Source organism: Anabas testudineus, chromosome 7, assembly GCF_900324465.2.
Source record: "Anabas testudineus chromosome 7, fAnaTes1.2, whole genome shotgun sequence".
Lineage (NCBI taxonomy): Eukaryota > Metazoa > Chordata > Actinopteri > Anabantiformes > Anabantidae > Anabas > Anabas testudineus.
This window is the reverse complement of record NC_046616.1, coordinates 14,174,490-14,191,289: the sequence shown is the minus strand read 5'-3', so window position 1 is coordinate 14,191,289 and position 16,800 is coordinate 14,174,490. Positions and strand designations below refer to the sequence as shown.

The window sequence follows — 16,800 nt, the reverse complement described above, 5'->3', positions numbered from 1 at the left end:
ACGCTCATGCTGCAGTGTTGAAGTAACTCTAGCCTGGTATGTCCTGGAGCCTCTGCTGGCATTGCATACATAACTATTCCCTCAACTACATATCCAGCTGTCCTTTAAGCTCAAGTGCAGAAAGGTGAAACTCTGGCATGAGACTATAACTAAACCCAGATCATACTAAATGACAAGGGATATCAAATACAATTGACTCTGAATAAATATAAAAGAAGTAACCTTATGATGTAATAAGTAGTTTCTAGCACACATTCTTCATACTGTAAATGTATGTGCTACATCTAATTACTACTGGCCTTCCCGGTGATGCCCTAGTTCACTCTAAATTCATACTTACAATACACCCTGCTCCATTTAGAAACATACTTTGTTTTTCTTTTTTTAAATAATTTAAATCAAGCCAACACAGCACATTCCCTGACAACTTCTAATTTTCACATACAGTAAGATTAAATGAAAGCATACTCCTGTATGAGTTACATTTGGCAAGATGTGGAGGTTATATTTCAGCAGTGGGAAGGACTGGGAGTGTGTGGACTTACTAGTTTATTTTCAGGATCTGAAACTGATGCAGAAAGCAGAGTATGTGTCTGAGCCTGTGTGTAAGGGCAGACTCTGGTGCAAACTAATATCATGATTTTTAAATGAGTAAAGTCATCCAGATAATTCTGTAAATCTGCCACTTGGCATACAGTGGGAAGAAACCATTTGACACATACTATCTGTCAGTTCCTGTAAAAGCTTATCATGTTTAAATGCATGAAGAATACAAGAGAAACTTTCAACTTTAGAAGCTTTATTACACATCTATCTTCCTGAGAAGCCGGGAATGCTCGTAAAAACAAATTAACCCACAATCAACTATGGAAGGTTGTGTGCACAGTTCTTAGATGCACAGTATGTTATGTCTCCAGATTTGTTCGACAAATATAACTGAGGAACACATCAACAGAATTGTGGATTGAGTAACTCTAAACTGTACCTAGTGTAACTCCTTCTATTTGAGCTCCACACAGTGTCGGTTATTAGAGAAAACACTGCCTGAAGCTGTACGTAAACCTCTGCTGTAAAATGTACAAAAACAAAAAGCAATAGGTGCTGTCTCCAACACAGTTTGGATCAGTTGGACTTAACCAACATTAAGAAGCTGAATTAGTTGGCAGAGACATTGTTGTTTTCGTCACTTAAGCTTTCTTGGCTGAGAAGACGCCGTCGAGTGCAACACTTTAAAAACACACCAAAACAATAATGGCTAGTGTGTGACAATTAATTGCAGTCCAAATCTACAAACATATGTCCACTTTTGCTAAGGTCATTGCTACGTTCTGACAGCCTGTTGCTCGAAAATATCTTGTAATGGAAGAAAGGCACGTTAAGATGCAGTTTTAGCTGTGTGGGTTTGCTCTGACTATTGCAAACACTGTCATGACTACAACATCTTACCACTACTGCAAGCCCTTGTCTACACACAGCGTGTTAAATAGCAACTATCACATTAGCCACAAATAATGTACAACTACAAAAAGAAATCACTCATATGTACATCCTGTAGTCCTTCAAAAGAGTCTGGAATACCTGACTAAATACAAGCGAGTTCAGGTTGAGCAGACAAGTCCAACCCCGTTCTACTGAGGTTCGCAAAGTGAGAAAATAGAAGAGGTCGTTCTCTGGGTTTTTGTTGTGGGTGGTGTACGTATAAGGCACACAGGGAAACAAGATATCATTGGGAAGAGATCAAAAGATTGGCTTGGATGACCAAATTTTCATCTGGCTGCCTATATTTAGCCGACAAACATGACCACATGATATAGGCTTTCTTGACATACAGTCAACAGAGTATCAGGTACTGTCTTACATAAGAGGGCACACAGTATAGATGAACACAGGAAGCATAGGAAGTGGTGTTCATGTCAACAGAAGCTTTTCCATTAGGAACAAGAGGGAATTTGATTGGTAGATGGTTTTAAACCACGTGTTAAATGACCAGATCGGAGTGTGTACAATTAACGCTCCACCCTTACAGATTGTGTACACTTACTGTACTGTACACACATTTTTCTGACCATATTCAAATGCAGCATATGCAGTTTTGGATCTTACTTTGTACACTACTTTCCTACTATTACAGGCAGCTTTTCCTTTTGTTGCAGCTCAACGGAAGAACTGAGGAAAACTGCTGAAGTTGTGTGATCCACTACACTAAATGTTTCTTAGATATAATCAAATGGTTCAGTTTTAATATGCACAATGGGTTTAAACAAACCTAATTTGACATTAAGGGAAATACACATTCTTGCCAAGAGTTAAAAAACATTGTACAAAGAAGTGAAATAGTGTTTCTCATGGACCATTTGGTGCTCAAGCTGCAGAGTATCCTCAAAGTTTGAGGGAAGAAATCTGCATATGCTTTGACTGAGAACGACGTTTTACTCTGATTGTAAGAAGAAAAGGTTGGTGCTGTTGGTGAGGTCTTTCATGATGCTGCTGATGCATGCCCATGGATGTGCTGCATTGAGGAAAGTGACGATATTTTCTGCTATTTTCATGGTTTTGTGTAATAGATGCATTGCTGAAATATGCACTGTCCATTCCCTTTATTGATGTTCCACGGTGAATCCACCACTCAGGACTTGGGAGATGTCAGACAAATCTGTAGTCTCACGTAACACAATGTTGTTGTGCTTGTACATCTGTCTGCGTCTGTGTATGTGTTGATTTGTGAGTGCACAGATAAGCCTACTCAGCTGCTTTCACCTCAGATTGCTCTCTTGGATTTAGGTTTCCCACAGGCATGGGGTCACTGACAAGGCAGTGTGAAAAGGCATTGACACTACTGCGACAGTATGTGGGTTAAAATTTCTAGTGGTAGCCAAATGGTCAGGAGGGAAAACAAACAGATTGTCAAAATCAGGCATTAAAGTGTTCCCTCTGGATTGTTAAATGGTTTAAGTCTTATCTGCGAAGAATGCGCTTCTGAGCTTGTGATTGAAAAAAAAAAAAAATCAGGAGTGTAAGCACCATAACATAGAGGAATATTTTAAACATGGACGATTTCCTGCGTCCTGGTGTGAATGACAGACAGGAGTTGACATTTCATCTGATGTGTGTGAAGTCTGTTAAGGATGAGAAAAGGGTGGGTGAGAAGTTAAGGATCCAACTTAAATGACCTCCCTGCCGTTGCGAATGGCACAGCAGAGCACCATACTGAAGATCATCCCAATAATCTGTTGAGAGGAAAAACGATTTTTAATGAAAATTAGTCTTCCATTTACAAAATGTGTGTAACAGAAGTGTTCAACTCCCCTAAGGTCCTCACTCACCATGACTCCAGCGATCCCGATGCCCACGTACCCTATGATGTAGAGTTTACTGTTGAAGAAGTCCTTGATGCCCATCTCACAGTCCTGCAGACCAAAGATAAAAGAACTCAATCAGTGCTAAGGTCAAGGATGTTTTGTTTGGCACCATGACTCAGTCATTAAACAACAAAGGGCCATAATTGAATTTCCATCCTGAGCCTGGAGCTGCTGACAGATCTTACCTTGGTATCTGGCTTTGAATCAGGGCAGGGACTCGCCGTGGTTCCACAACAGTTGAGCTGAAAGTAGGAAGAAAAGAAACAAAGACAAACTCAATACTCAAGTAAAAGTGCAACAAGTGCACTTGCCTAACAACATACTACAACCTATTTATTCAAGTTGAAGCTCTAAATACATATTGTAAATTTTACTTTAAGTGCAAAAGTCTTTGTACAATGATTTATTCCACATGTGCTTCATAAATAAAGTTTCTGCAGAAATGTTCATATTCAATTCATGTACAAAAGTCAAAAATTCTATTTCTGAGAATTTCAATTAAATTGTCAACGTTCATATAACTTCTTCTAGTCAGAAATTTACACTTTATTTAGTAGCAACACAAAAACAAATATGACACACCAGTGAAACTAAACCTTTAAAAGGCAGGAATTGTACGCATTTCATGTTTCCTTGTGAACTGCAGTGAAAAAAACTTGAATAAATGTATTGGAGTACTTCTCATATCATAAACAAAGCATATCATAAGCAAACGCAAAATACCATTACCATAAATCTCTAAAGTTTTTTTCTACTTACTATTTTCTGGTATGAGACGATCAAAGTGCCATTGTTGTTTTCTTTGTAGGTCGATAAGTAAAAGTTCTGAACGTCTTCGATTATCTGTGAGAGGAGTCACATGCTAATTATGAGGTGCCTTTGTGATTTAATACACTATAACTACTCAAACTATGAAATAATAAACATACCTTGTCTTTGTTCAAGAATCCAAACACCCCTGCTGCCACTTCAGCTCCAAAGATAATTAAAAGACAGGCAAAAAACTAAAAAGAAAAACAAATCCATATACATCGGTGAGTGAATCCTACTTGTGAACAGGTTACTGATGGAATAACCGTCTGCTTAAGAAAACCACCTGTAATTCATGACAAAAGCTCAAAGGCATTTATACTCACTGAACCCAGCAGGCATTGAGATTCCCGAACGGCTCCGCAGCAACCAAAGAAACCAACAACCATCACCAGGCCGCCAGCACAAATCAGTATATACACACCTGGAGCAACAGGGGGAAAAGAAAGTTGGCACCTACATGTGGTGTCACATACAGTAATGGCAGTTGTAAACAAAAATGTAAAGTATTTTAGGATTTTGAAGTATTTGGTATTTTAGTTATGAGATAAACACGCATTAGAAGACAGACTTTGTACATGATTCAGGTTTATTCAGCATATTTAAGTTTGATTTTCCAGGACACTTCTGTTCATGTTCTCAGTTTTCCTCTACAGAAATGTAAATTTAGAGTGACCAGCAGGGGGCAGCTTATTACTAAGCAGGTAAATCTACTAGTTTGCCAAGAGGAGCTCAGACAGTGGCACTGGCATTTCAGACTGTACCATTTCTGTGGTCAGCTGAACAAATGTCAGCGAGGTTACTGATGCTTTATCAGACCTATTTTTAAGATCCTCCTATTTAGAAATTGATAGGGGATCTTAAGAGATGCCTTGTAAAAATCTTCAGGGATGTTCCGCAGATGCCCTGGGTTCCTATTAAACCTCTCATTACTGTACTGTATATCACGTGTAGGTACGTAATTAGGAAATAAACAACAAGTTGGTTCCACCAGTAAGCTCTCATAGTTGGAAACTTCAGGTGTCACATGATAATTTCACATGCTGATCTGCTCTCAACTAAGTGCCATTGCTGCTAAAAGTAGGTCTCCTGTTCTTATTGTACAGTACATCAAGTACAAATATGGTTTGATGCCCTGGTAACAAGAAGTCGCAACTGATGAGTGCCCTCAGCTGTCAAACCCATGTGTAGGGCTGTACTCTACAGAAGCCGCCCATCCTCAGCCAAACCAAATGGACGCCTGAGTGCTGCTTTCAAACAGTTCAAACACGTGTTACGCAGAAAAAGTACCTTTCTTCTACAGAATTTTGGAAGAAAAATAATGCTCCTGCATGAAAAACGTGATATCACTCCTTGATAGTGAAGGTGAAGAAAATAAAGTGCCAGTGTCAACAACAGGATTGTTTAGTCTGTAGACTGCTAAAATGACTGACATTATTGTAAATGTCACACAAATCTGCTGCGTAGTGGAAAAGTAGATGGGAGGATCCACCTAAACACCTCTCTGTGCTCGTCTTGCTCATTCATCCCATATTGTTTTTCAAAACATTACCACAAACAATTTCTATGACTGAGTCTTCCATATGGCCTTTAACTCTCCCTACTCCTTTCCGCTGTCTTTCTCGTTCTTTCTGTGCAGGGTCTTTGAAGTGGTTTATAACCATGTGGTTTTTCTTGCGTATTTTTGGTAAAGCACAGCTGTCATTTCCTGTTATTCGCGCTCATCTCCTAAATTAAACATCGCGTAGACCTAATCATCCAAAAGGTGTGAGAAAATATAAACCTCTGCCATTTATCTGTGCGTGTGTGTGAGTGAGTGTGGCATAACGTGGGATACCCATCATCAAACAGCCAGGTGAATACAGTCACACAAAAGAGGCAAAAAGACTTGTGGAAGCAGTGCATGCCTGTTTTTTGACCTGCATTCAGTGCATGCATGGACATTTACAGTATTTGTGGTAATGGTGTATTTGGGTGTGTGTACGTATGTGTGTGTGGGTGTGTGCATGGAGTGTAGCCTGTGGTAAGAATATAAGAATATCCCCATACTGACATTTATTTACAGCGCACTGCAATTAGAGAGAAAGAGGATTTAAATTGAAGCGGCAATGCTGAGCTTTAACAAGTTATAAATAAATGTCAATCTTTAATTAAAGCAACCTTCAAATAAGAAAATAATATGTCTTAATTTTTTCAGTATTAGTCAACATTAATAAGAGTAACTGCTCCTAATTCAGAGTAAAACAACAGACACATCTGTGATCCATTCAATGATGCCAAGCAACGTCTTTACAAAAATCAGATGTTTTATTTAAAGTTGGAAACAGCAGCACTGTATCCGGTGAGCTTACTGATTGTATGACTGACTTATTCAACACAGATCGAATCAGTGGCCTTGTGTTAATGTGGTATATAATATTGTTAACACCCTTACTGTGGGCTATGCACACTGCTGTGTGCATCTGGCACTCACCAATGAAGAAGGTGTCTGGAGCCTTGTCACCGTTGAGCAGAGACACAGTTTCGGGGTCAAAACGCAGCCACAGTCCCACCGCCAGAACAAAGGAGCCCATCAACTAAATGGAGACAGAAAGACACACAGTAAGTTACTATATGGTATTAAGTGGAGAAATGATCAAATAAATGATTTCTGCAATCAAGTGGATTTGCAATCATGCACTGTTAAATTGTCCCACGGTTGCAAAAATCTGTTATTTCAGTCAGATCATCTCATTTATTGACAACTAAGATATACTTGTTTCCTGTGGCCACTCAGTGGTCTCCTTTTTACGTCTTCTGTTTCCAGTTTCTAGCCCTACCAGCCTGCCAGTGTTTTGTCTGCTGCTTGTTTGTTCCTCTTTTCTCTCTACAGTACAGATGAGACAGGAGATGGCCGCCCACTCTCAGCCTCAGTTCTGCTGGAGGTTTCTTCCTTTAAAGGGAGTTTTCAAATAAAGTCAACTGAAGTGCCAAAAAAAAAAAAGAAGTAATAAATAGTAAACTATGAGCATTATATTTATGGCATCTTAAGTCATTACTGTCAATTGGTTTCAGCATGTCTTACAAATGCAATGTTCACCTAAAGCACACCGGTGGGACTGCGTGCTTTCAGGCCTTCAGGAAGCTTGTTCTGTTACTCCACTAAATGTGATTTTCCACATAAATAAAGCAAATGGTGCTGTGGAGTTTCCACTCCAGCCCTCCAACCTTTGCAGTTAGGCAACAGAAGCGTAAGAGAACACATAGTTAAGCTAAAAAGTAATATTTGGGGTACATTTAGGGTCTTATAATCTGAATGCGGCATGGGTGGATCTTATAAGTGTTCTAGAGAAAGAGATTGCAGGGAAACGCAAATTATGTAACAACAATCTTACCAGCAGAGATAAAGCACTTGGCTGTGGGCAGCATTGCGACAACTTGAGCTAAAACAGGCTCCCGTGTTTGCTTTGAAAAGTAGTTACATGTTACTCATACTTTCCTTCATCTAAAACACCATCAGTATACTTCCAACAGAATAATACTTCCGTCGATAAACATGCTTTTGAGCAAACAGACTAAAGAGGACATAATATTCTCTAAAGTGGTTAGAAGACACTGAAGTGTGTGTGTGTGTGTTTTTTTTTTTTTTTTTCGTGAGATGTGAGATGCTTTTCTATCCAGACACTGTAGTGGGTGTTCAACTCACTGATCAATACTGGGAGGTTTTAATGATCACTCAGCCCTTGCCCCCTGAGGATAATCCAGTCTAAAAACCTTCCGAGCCGAGCTTCAAAACAACACAGTGTCTGTGTGTGTGTGTGTGTGTGTGTGTGTAAGCAGAAAAATAAAAGGATTTGTGTAAATGGAGAATATTTAGGAGTGCTTGTCACATGGTCTTCCTGTGTCCTAGATCTCAGCATTTAGGGGGACCACTGTTTGTGCGTCCTCAGGATGTGTTCAGTGAATTTATTTAGAAAAACACAACACTGTTGCCAGGATAAGGCCAATACAAACTGTTCTACATCTGCATCATCATTTCCATTTCTTTTTAAACCAAATCTGCACTACCTTTTGTCTAGTTCAGCAGTTCCTCTTGTTTTGTGCTTCGTCTTCTGTATCTCATCCTTATCTCCGCTGTCCACACTCCTCTCCTCCTCCCCTCCAGGTGCACAGGTTGTATTTTATCGTATTGGTCTGAAGTAAAGCCAGTAGCTCAGTTATAAAGCATGAGAATGGGACAGGTGTTGGGAAGCCGCCCTCCTCTCAAACTGAGGATTTAGTGTCATGTGTAGTGATGGATTGGGATAGCTGAGCTCTCGGGGTTTTGGGATTAGCAGGTCCAAAGAGATAAAGCACAGTGAAGTGAAGGCTGTGGATGTGTAGACTTACTGAACCAGGATGGATTAGTCCAGAAAAAGGGTTCTGGATCTATTTAACGCTGGTATTTGTCAGAGCACCTGATGGTGAGATGGTGCTGGTGGAGGTGTGAGGTGTGAGGTGAGCCCTGCTGCCCACTAAAGTGCCAGAAGAACAGGGTCATCACAAGTTAGTAGACTGAAGTCTGTGATAGTGCTTTATGGGGGAGCAGGTGTTTGTTTTACAGTTTAAAAGACTCTTAAGTTACGCCAAACTGCTTCTGATTATTATAACTTCATTCAAAAGCCTTTTCAGAACCACATGCATACATGGATACCACAGACTCATTTTAAATCGGGGGTGGGGGTGGGCTCCAGCCAACACTGATGTCACATGCTAAGAACAGGCACTCATAAGCTTGTCCCAAAGGTGCCATTAACTCCCTCGCTGCTTACATACCCCCTTGCTTTAGCCACCCACTACTTTATCTGCCATCATTACCGTGGCAGACAAGAGACACACCCCTCCCTACTCTCTGCGTCTGTATATCCCAAATCTACGCCTCCTCAGCCCCTCCCGACCCTCCTCTACCCCACCTCATCTCCCTCCCTCGCAGCCTCACCCACAGGACAAAGACCTGCTGTCTCTCTGTGACCTTACGCTAAGGCACACAATGGGAGGGAAACAGACAGACACCATGAAAGTAAATAAGGAAAGATAGATGGGAAGGGGCAAAAGAGAGAGTCATTAGAAGACCCACAGACACGAGGACAAAGCATCAGAGACAAAGATAAAACACAGCATCTCTAAAGAGAGATGGAAGTGAGGCGAGCAGAGTTCCCCTGCCCTAAAACCTCTGTAGATAGCTTGGAAATGTGGATATTCATAGACACGGATGGAAATCTGTGAGTCAAAGCTTTATTGAGGTTTGTTTATGATGTAAGGCATACTTTTTAACAGTGCAGTTAAACAGTGTTTGTGTGAGGGAAAGTTCCATGAGAACAAGGTTTCATACAGGGCTGCGGTCTTGGTTAGAGAAAGTCTGTGACATTATTCGTTACTTTATTTTCAGGCACAAAAAAACAAAACAAAACAAAACAAAACAGTAAAACTACAAATTAAAGCAAAAGCAGTACGAGGGAAGGAAAACAACTCTAAACTGCTAAACTTGTCAGCGAGTGAGCTTGGCTGGCGACTGTTTGGAAAAACAGACGCACACGCACGTTAAAAATGATGGTCAGAAATAAAATGCAAATAGGAGGGAGATAATTATGGGCGGATTAAATCCCATTGTATGCTGCTACAGGCAGAAGGTGGGGGAGCCTTTGCAACATAGACATGTATAGTATGTACAAGAAAGCAGTGATATGTTGTGTCAGTGTTTATATCAAAGTCAGGTCACAAAGAAAGGAGCCTCTAAGGCAAAAGGATCCAACGACACGCATGCGACCATGACGTACTCCACACTGTTTACCTCACAGGTTTAGCTTTTGACTACACTGAGCAGTCAGTCAATGAACTGTGGCTCACAAAAACAGGCCATGCTAACCAGCAAGGTACTGAATTAATGTTCAAGGCTTTGCCTGTGTTCCATTAATGACAGTTTAGTTATTGCCTCGCAGGAATTTCACTACATCACGACGGTGAGAGCGTCAGAGAGAGGGTTTTTAAACAGAGCTCAGTCTGTGTGCACTGATTAATGACCCCGAGGGTGCTCGTTAACCGAGCGCACGACACTCTTCATCATTCTGATAAAAACAAGCCCACTTTGTGTTTAAAATGCGCATGTGTCGCGCCGTCACCGGCTTCCCGTCTGGTTCGGAGTTATTCTGTTTCAATCTCGGTGGCCTGTTGTGGCCTTTACTCTACTGTCCACTCAGGGCTCGGAGATGATTCGAAGGGAAACACATCTGCCCCTCCTCCAACCACATTCACCACACACACACACTCTCTCCTCATCATCTCTCACTCCATCATCCACAGCCCATCAACAGGATCGCTATCCTGTCCCTCGAAGTGAAGAGTGATCACTTGTTCGTTTGCAGCTGACAGAGTGCAGGAAATGTGCAGCTTTTTTTTTGTTGCATGTTGCTGTATATACAGCACACATCCACACAACATCCCACTTTATTTTCTATGCTTATTTGGGTCAAGTTCTTGCCAACTGTCCCTCTTTTGCCACGTGAGCGCGCACACGCGTAGTGAATATCCCTCTCAAATCTCCCAGTGACCCTTTTTCTTTGCCATCACTGCCATTCCTCTCTTTTGCTGTTTTTTCCTCTGCCCCTCAGAATTTCCCTGACTCCACGTGTTTGTCATTCCTCTCATCTTCACCTGTCTGTCTCTGCAAAAGGAGAATTCAGCCACAGCCACACCCATCTTGGATGCAGGGAACAGTGTGCAGTATGGAACAACACAATGAGTTGGGACCTTACAGGGCTGCTTCATATAGGTCTCCAGCAGGATCTGCTGCTTTCGCCAGCCGGGGAGCAGCAGACTGAGGTTATGCTATTGTCCCGTTGTCACAATGGATCCATTCACGCTGCACTCAATGACTGATCCACTCCGCAGATGCTTGTTGTTGGAAAAATCTCTCTCTCACACTCACTCTCGTATACACACAAAGGAACTTCCCCTCTGAAGAGAGTGAATGGTGGCACATACAAGTCAAAGTGAGCACACACAGGCAAAGCTTGTCACAAATGTTATGGGGAGGCAGATCTCTCATAGAAATTGTGTTTGTTTAGAGCATGAACTAAGTTTTTGGAGGCGCATGTGCAAAGCATGTGTGCAGGACAAAACACACACACACACACACTTCTCACATCCAGTGAGTTTGCCTTGAGTAAAGTGGCTCTCTTGAGCTCCCTTCAAGTGTTGCTTTTGAAATATTTAGCAGAGGAAGCATATGGAGGAGTTGCCCTCCAGGGAAGGCTGCAACCTAAGTTTATCAATCAGCTCTGCAGAAAGTTTATTAATGAAGCAAAGATGTGAGCACACTGCTGAGTTGGTTTTCCATGCTGTCTCTCAATCTCTCACCCGCTCTCTGTCTTTTCATTCAGTCTTCCTCTCAAAAACACGCTTCCCCGGGATGAAAGGGGCGGGTTTTTTCCTCTGCGGAAAATCTGATTTGAGCCCGGTGAGCCAAAACTCAAACCGTCTGGCTGTCACCCTTTCAGCGCCACGCAGGGAAAAAAAAAAACACAACGAAATGAAACGCACAAAGTCTGACCAGGGGAGAAATGTGAAGACCTTAAACCGACTGAGCATCGTTCCTATAAATCCACACATGGCTGTGAAAGTCTGCTGGTCTGCTCTGTTGCACTTGCTCTGCGTTCATTTACGCACAACTCGCGTCTCCTCCCCGCGTACGGCGTGGAGCACTTACCCAGAAAATGAAGTTGAACACGAACAAAAGGTATTTCACGCATTTCATTCCTCCTTCCACCTTCCCCATGTCGGCTGGATGTAGCAGGGTCTGGTCTTAATCCCCGAGAAGAGCTCACACGGAGGTATCGGCTCCGAACAATGTGTCAAGAACGGTTCACCCCCGTTCCACAACACTCGTGCGTCAAGAAGCGGTGTTACGGTGGCCTCTCTCTCTCTCTCTCTCTCTCTCTCTCTCTCTCTCTATCTCAGTCTTTCTCTTCTCTCTCACTCTTTTTTCTCTCTCTCCCCCAAACACACTCACGCACGCTCACACGCACCCACTCAGAAACCCGCAGGATCCGCTCCGACTCTTTCCAGACCGCCCCCTTCAATAATGCAGAGGGGGTTTGAAGGGGGGGGGGCTGAGACTGCACCATGTAGACTTGGCAAATGTTTTGTCGTTTTCACTGTGACGAAAACTTACAATATGACCTTTTTATAGGGGCCTCACTTAAAATCTGTAAAAATCATGGCGTGTTGTATATCTCTGGTAAACACAGCTGTATCATCTTGTAACCGGCGTATTTCTAATATTCTTAAAAAGCTGAGAACCTACTGAAAAGTGGTTTTTATTTCATTTTATTTTGTTCTTATTTATATAAAAAAAAGAGGCTATAATTACACTATAATAGCACTTTATAGTGGACTGCTTCGCTGGCAGTGCAATTCATTATTGTGACACACACCTCAACTATCCAATTCCATTTTATTTATAATGTCCCAACTGAAGTCATCTCCAGGCACTTTACAGTGTAAGGCCACTAGCTTTCCAGCATCACTTTGAGACAGGATGCTGCTAATTTTACCAGTATTCCTCAGGTGGAAGTAGGCAGTTCTAGAGATTTCTTTTTCTGTATGATGTAAAGGAGAAATCCTGGTCAAAGATAACTCAGGGATCCCTCACAGTGTTACTTGAGGCCAATTTTATGTCATCTAATGTAATAGTATTATTAGACATCGAGACTCTGAGGAATTTAGGACCTAACAAAATAACCGCTGTCTTGTCTGAATTGAGGAGTAGAAAATTAGAGGACTCCCAGGCCTTTATGTCTTTTAAGCATGCTTGAAGTTTGACTAATTGATTTGTTTTTTCTGGTTTCATAGATACTGTAAATGCTGCTTGTCACCGGCATAGCAATGGAAATTTATAGAGTGTTTCCTAATAATATTGCCTAAGGGGGTCATATATAAAGAGAAAAGAATCTGAGTTTTGAGTGGGGGTTTGACTAAAGCAACCTTAAAAGCATTTGGTACATAGCCTGTTAGTAAAATATGTAACCATGGTTTTCAACACTTGGTTATACATACATTTCTTTACCCTGGCAATAATTAAGTATGGAAACAAGCCTTGAACATTTGAAGTCACTTCAATTAAGACAGCAAGTAAAAAAGAGTAACAAGCCCCCATTCATTCATGCTCATTTTGTAATTAACTTACAGAAAAATCTAAATAGATTTATTAAATAACACAACAAAACAAATCTTCTTCCTTTGAAAATAAGCATTAAAAAAGTAAATAACATAAAATAAAATAAAATAGAAGTCATCAAAATTGTGAGGGTTTGCTAGTCTAATTCATCCAATATTCAGTATTTGTTGAGTTATTTGCATCAAAAGAACGCCTTGTTTCCAGACAACTCTAAGGCCCAGTGGTTAATGCTATGGTTAAGCCTTTGCTAAAAGAAAAAAGCCACACTTGGATCCCGAGTGTATCAACTACGGATACATTTTTAACTTCTCCTTCTTTCAAAATCGAAAGATTTGTGTCACAACAGCTCTCATCTCACATATTTAACAATAGTCTCTTCAATATTGATCAATCTGCCTTCAGCTCCTGTTATTTAACAGAAACCTTTTGCGTAATGTTGGCATCTATTTGACCTTGAATTACACCGTACTAAGTCCCACTTAAAAATAAACTTGGGATACATCTAAAATCACTGCATGTCTGCACTAGATAGAATGTTTGTCAGTGGTGTCTGAATATTATATAATTATATAAGTCTGTAAACCTATCCCCTTGGTGTCACCAGCCCTTGCTTGGTTAAAATCTTATACAACTGACAGAATACACTGCGTTTCTTATAACCATAGCACATCAAGTTTTTTTGATGTAAATTTGGAGTTCCCCAAGGTTATGTTGTTGGTGCCCTATTGTTTTCTGTTTAAATTCTCCTACTGGTCAAATTTTCTGTAGTTGACTCTAACTGCTGCTGATGAGATTCAGCTGTGTTCCTGTAAAAGTTGTCAATTTGTGATTTCTTAAATTGTAACAGCCAGGAATCTGGATGTCGCCTTTGACTCTGCCCTCTCATTTGATCAGCATATCAAGCACATGACTAAAACTGGCTTTTATTATATGCATAATATAGCCAAATTCTAACCATTCCTGTCTCTGTCGGATGCTAAGACATTAATTCATGACTTTATTTAATCAAGACTGGATTAGTACAGTGTTTTGTTTTCAGAATTAAACAGCTAGACGTTTAAACAAAACCTAAAAAATGTGATTAAATTATTTCTGTTTTGGCCTCCTTCCATTGTTTAATTACCTAAAAAAGTTAAATGGAAATGCTTTTCATTACCTGGCTAATTGCATAGAACCTTGCATCCTCAAAAGAAGTGTGCTGGTTTCTAGGACCTTTTTTGTATCATGCTGTCCTTTGGAACAATCTCCCTGTTCACATCGGACTTAGAATAACTAATTTTAGGTCTTTACCTTTGTTTTCTTTAGGTTTGTTGCAGCACTTTTTTCCTTCCTTCGTAACATATTCTCCATAAAATTATTATTACTATTGTTACTTTTAAAACCCACCTGACATCATATTCCTAAATGCACTGTCCAACCACACAGAAGACCACAGCTGCTTCATACCACATACATCTACTTTTGATGAAATGGAAAGAGTAGCCCCTATGCTGCATTTCTTCCCTCAGTGTCATCAGTGACCAGAAGCATGTAACTCAGCAGCACCATATTCAATGTAAATATTTTCCCCACAGCCATGGAGAGCAGCAGGACTATCCAGAGAGCAGTTAATTTTATCGCTGGGTTATTAGGTACTGGTTAGAAAATGTCCTTATAGAGGAACAGGGTGGCCTGCCAAGCTGAGCGCTAGAGGGAAGGAGGAGTCAGAAAGGAATGACATGATGAGGGAAAGAAGGCTTAGAACAAATACTTGTACACTTGAACAAATACTGCTTAATGTGTACTAATGTGTATAATAGCTCCTTTCAGCCATAACGTATCTATCTTCAGGCTCAATCTAAAACTCTCAAAGCAACAAATTATGTTCTGAGGAACTTATTAGAGGAACTACTGAGAACAAATAAAGAGAGAAAACAAATAAATAAGATTAATAATAATCATAATAGGTTTAGTTTGGACACAAAACAGAACTGCGCCAGAGGAGGAAAAGCTGATGAGACTGTGCCCCGGGTGCTTGGTTGTTGTTGGCTTTGGTGGCTCAGTTGCTATGTGAATCCAAACACTTGAACATGAAAAATGCATGCAGGTCATAGCCTCTATAAAAATAGTTAACAAATAGCTGCCTAGACTAGTTCCAACTCAACGCAATACTTACCGGGACCATTGGGGGACTGATAAAGTCTATGATTGATCCGTTTTTTGTTGACAGACGGATGCATGTTATGACCCCATTTAAAAGAATCTCATGTGCTAGCCACAAATAAAAACAACATGTTGTAGGTGTGTGGTATTATGCTGCCCAGCATTTGTAATCTTTACCATATAATAAAGGTCTTTCTTATCTCCTTCTCTTTTAAATGGGTGGTGTCAGCAATAGCAGTTGTTTTTTCCCTGTCTGTTACACCCATGTCTGGGTCAGGGCCGTGGTTCTGAGGTCATTATTGATGACAAACTTTTGGTGAAGTGGGTCAGTAAGCATAATCCTATTTTGTCAGGTGATTTAATCTTATTCGATTATTTTGTGTCTATTTAAGTGTTTGACAGAAGAACATCTTGATCAGAACACTGTGATATGTTAGCATAACAAAGAGCCAGAAGTCTTTCTACAGTGAAAAAGGCCTTTAAATGTGGCAGCACAGCACCATCTCCTGGTCAAACTTCCACTTTATGGCTAATTGTTTTCAGCTGGAAGGAAGCGGTCCATAGCTGTGCTCTTCATTCATGTGCTAGATACACAGTACAGACAATTTACAGACGGTCACATAGTGAATAGTATTGGTTTTAAAGCTCTTTGGCAGCAGTTGTTGATGAAAGGGAGTGATAAAAAAAAATGAGACGTCAGGTAAATTATGAGAAAAATAATTCTCCATTGTTTCTTTCTCAGGGGACTGTGAAGATTCAGATATTGTGGACACAATTTAGCCCCTCCATACATGCAGAATGCTGACTTGTATAACTGCACATCTACTGTGGCTACATTGAGAGAAAACACGAGTGGTTAACAAACCACACTGCCTGCAGCTCCTCCAAAGGGAGAGGTTATCCGAGGTCTCTTCCTTAAAATTCATTCATCAGACAGCCTTGCTGCGATGAGGTTTCCTGGCAACACACCAAAGCTGAGAAACATCAGATATTATTACTGAAGGTGAGAGCTACCAACGGTGATGCTATGATGAGAAGAGCAGAATTTGACTTTCAGTGTGCAAAAAGAAGGTGAGAGGGTTTTGTTAAAGTACCGTAATTTGTCATTTTTGCACCTACAACTATTTGGTACGTGTTTCTTATTAACCACAAGAGGGTAGCATATTCTGGCAAAAAGGTGATGTCAAGGGAGCATGAATCACAAAAATTAACCACATACCAAAGGACAATGTTACCTGAAATCATAAGGACCTTTAGATTTTTTATGCATTATTTAATTTCCATGTGTACTTATCT

The 16,800-nt window shown here is 40.6% G+C and overlaps 1 protein-coding gene across 1 annotated transcript; it reads right to left on the bottom strand.

The window, feature by feature from the left end:
- Positions 1-1,317: 1,317 nt before the first annotated feature.
- LOC113167456 (tetraspanin-2-like) lies at positions 1,318-12,183 on the bottom strand. Its single transcript, XM_026368085.1, has 8 exons — positions 11,893-12,183; positions 6,643-6,745; positions 4,496-4,593; positions 4,289-4,363; positions 4,119-4,202; positions 3,545-3,601; positions 3,324-3,407; positions 1,318-3,227 (listed from the first exon to the last, which is right to left on the bottom strand). Exons 1-8 carry the CDS (start codon positions 11,959-11,961, stop codon positions 3,162-3,164), a joined length of 636 nt encoding a protein of 211 aa, XP_026223870.1. The 5' UTR covers positions 11,962-12,183; the 3' UTR covers positions 1,318-3,161.
- Positions 12,184-16,800: the final 4,617 nt, after the last annotated feature.

Bases quoted from the DNA above. Each gene is read 5' to 3' on its own strand.
- LOC113167456 (XM_026368085.1), bottom strand. From the start codon at position 11,961: ATGGGGAAGGTGGAAGGAGGAATGAAATGCGTGAAATACCTTTTGTTC. The intron at 6,746-11,892 runs GTAAGTGCTCCA...GTCTCCATTTAG, and splicing joins TGTTCAACTTCATTTTCTGG to TTGATGGGCTCCTTTGTTCT. The intron at 3,602-4,118 runs GTAAGTAGAAAA...TCCTACTTTCAG, and splicing joins TCGTCTCATACCAGAAAATA to CTCAACTGTTGTGGAACCAC.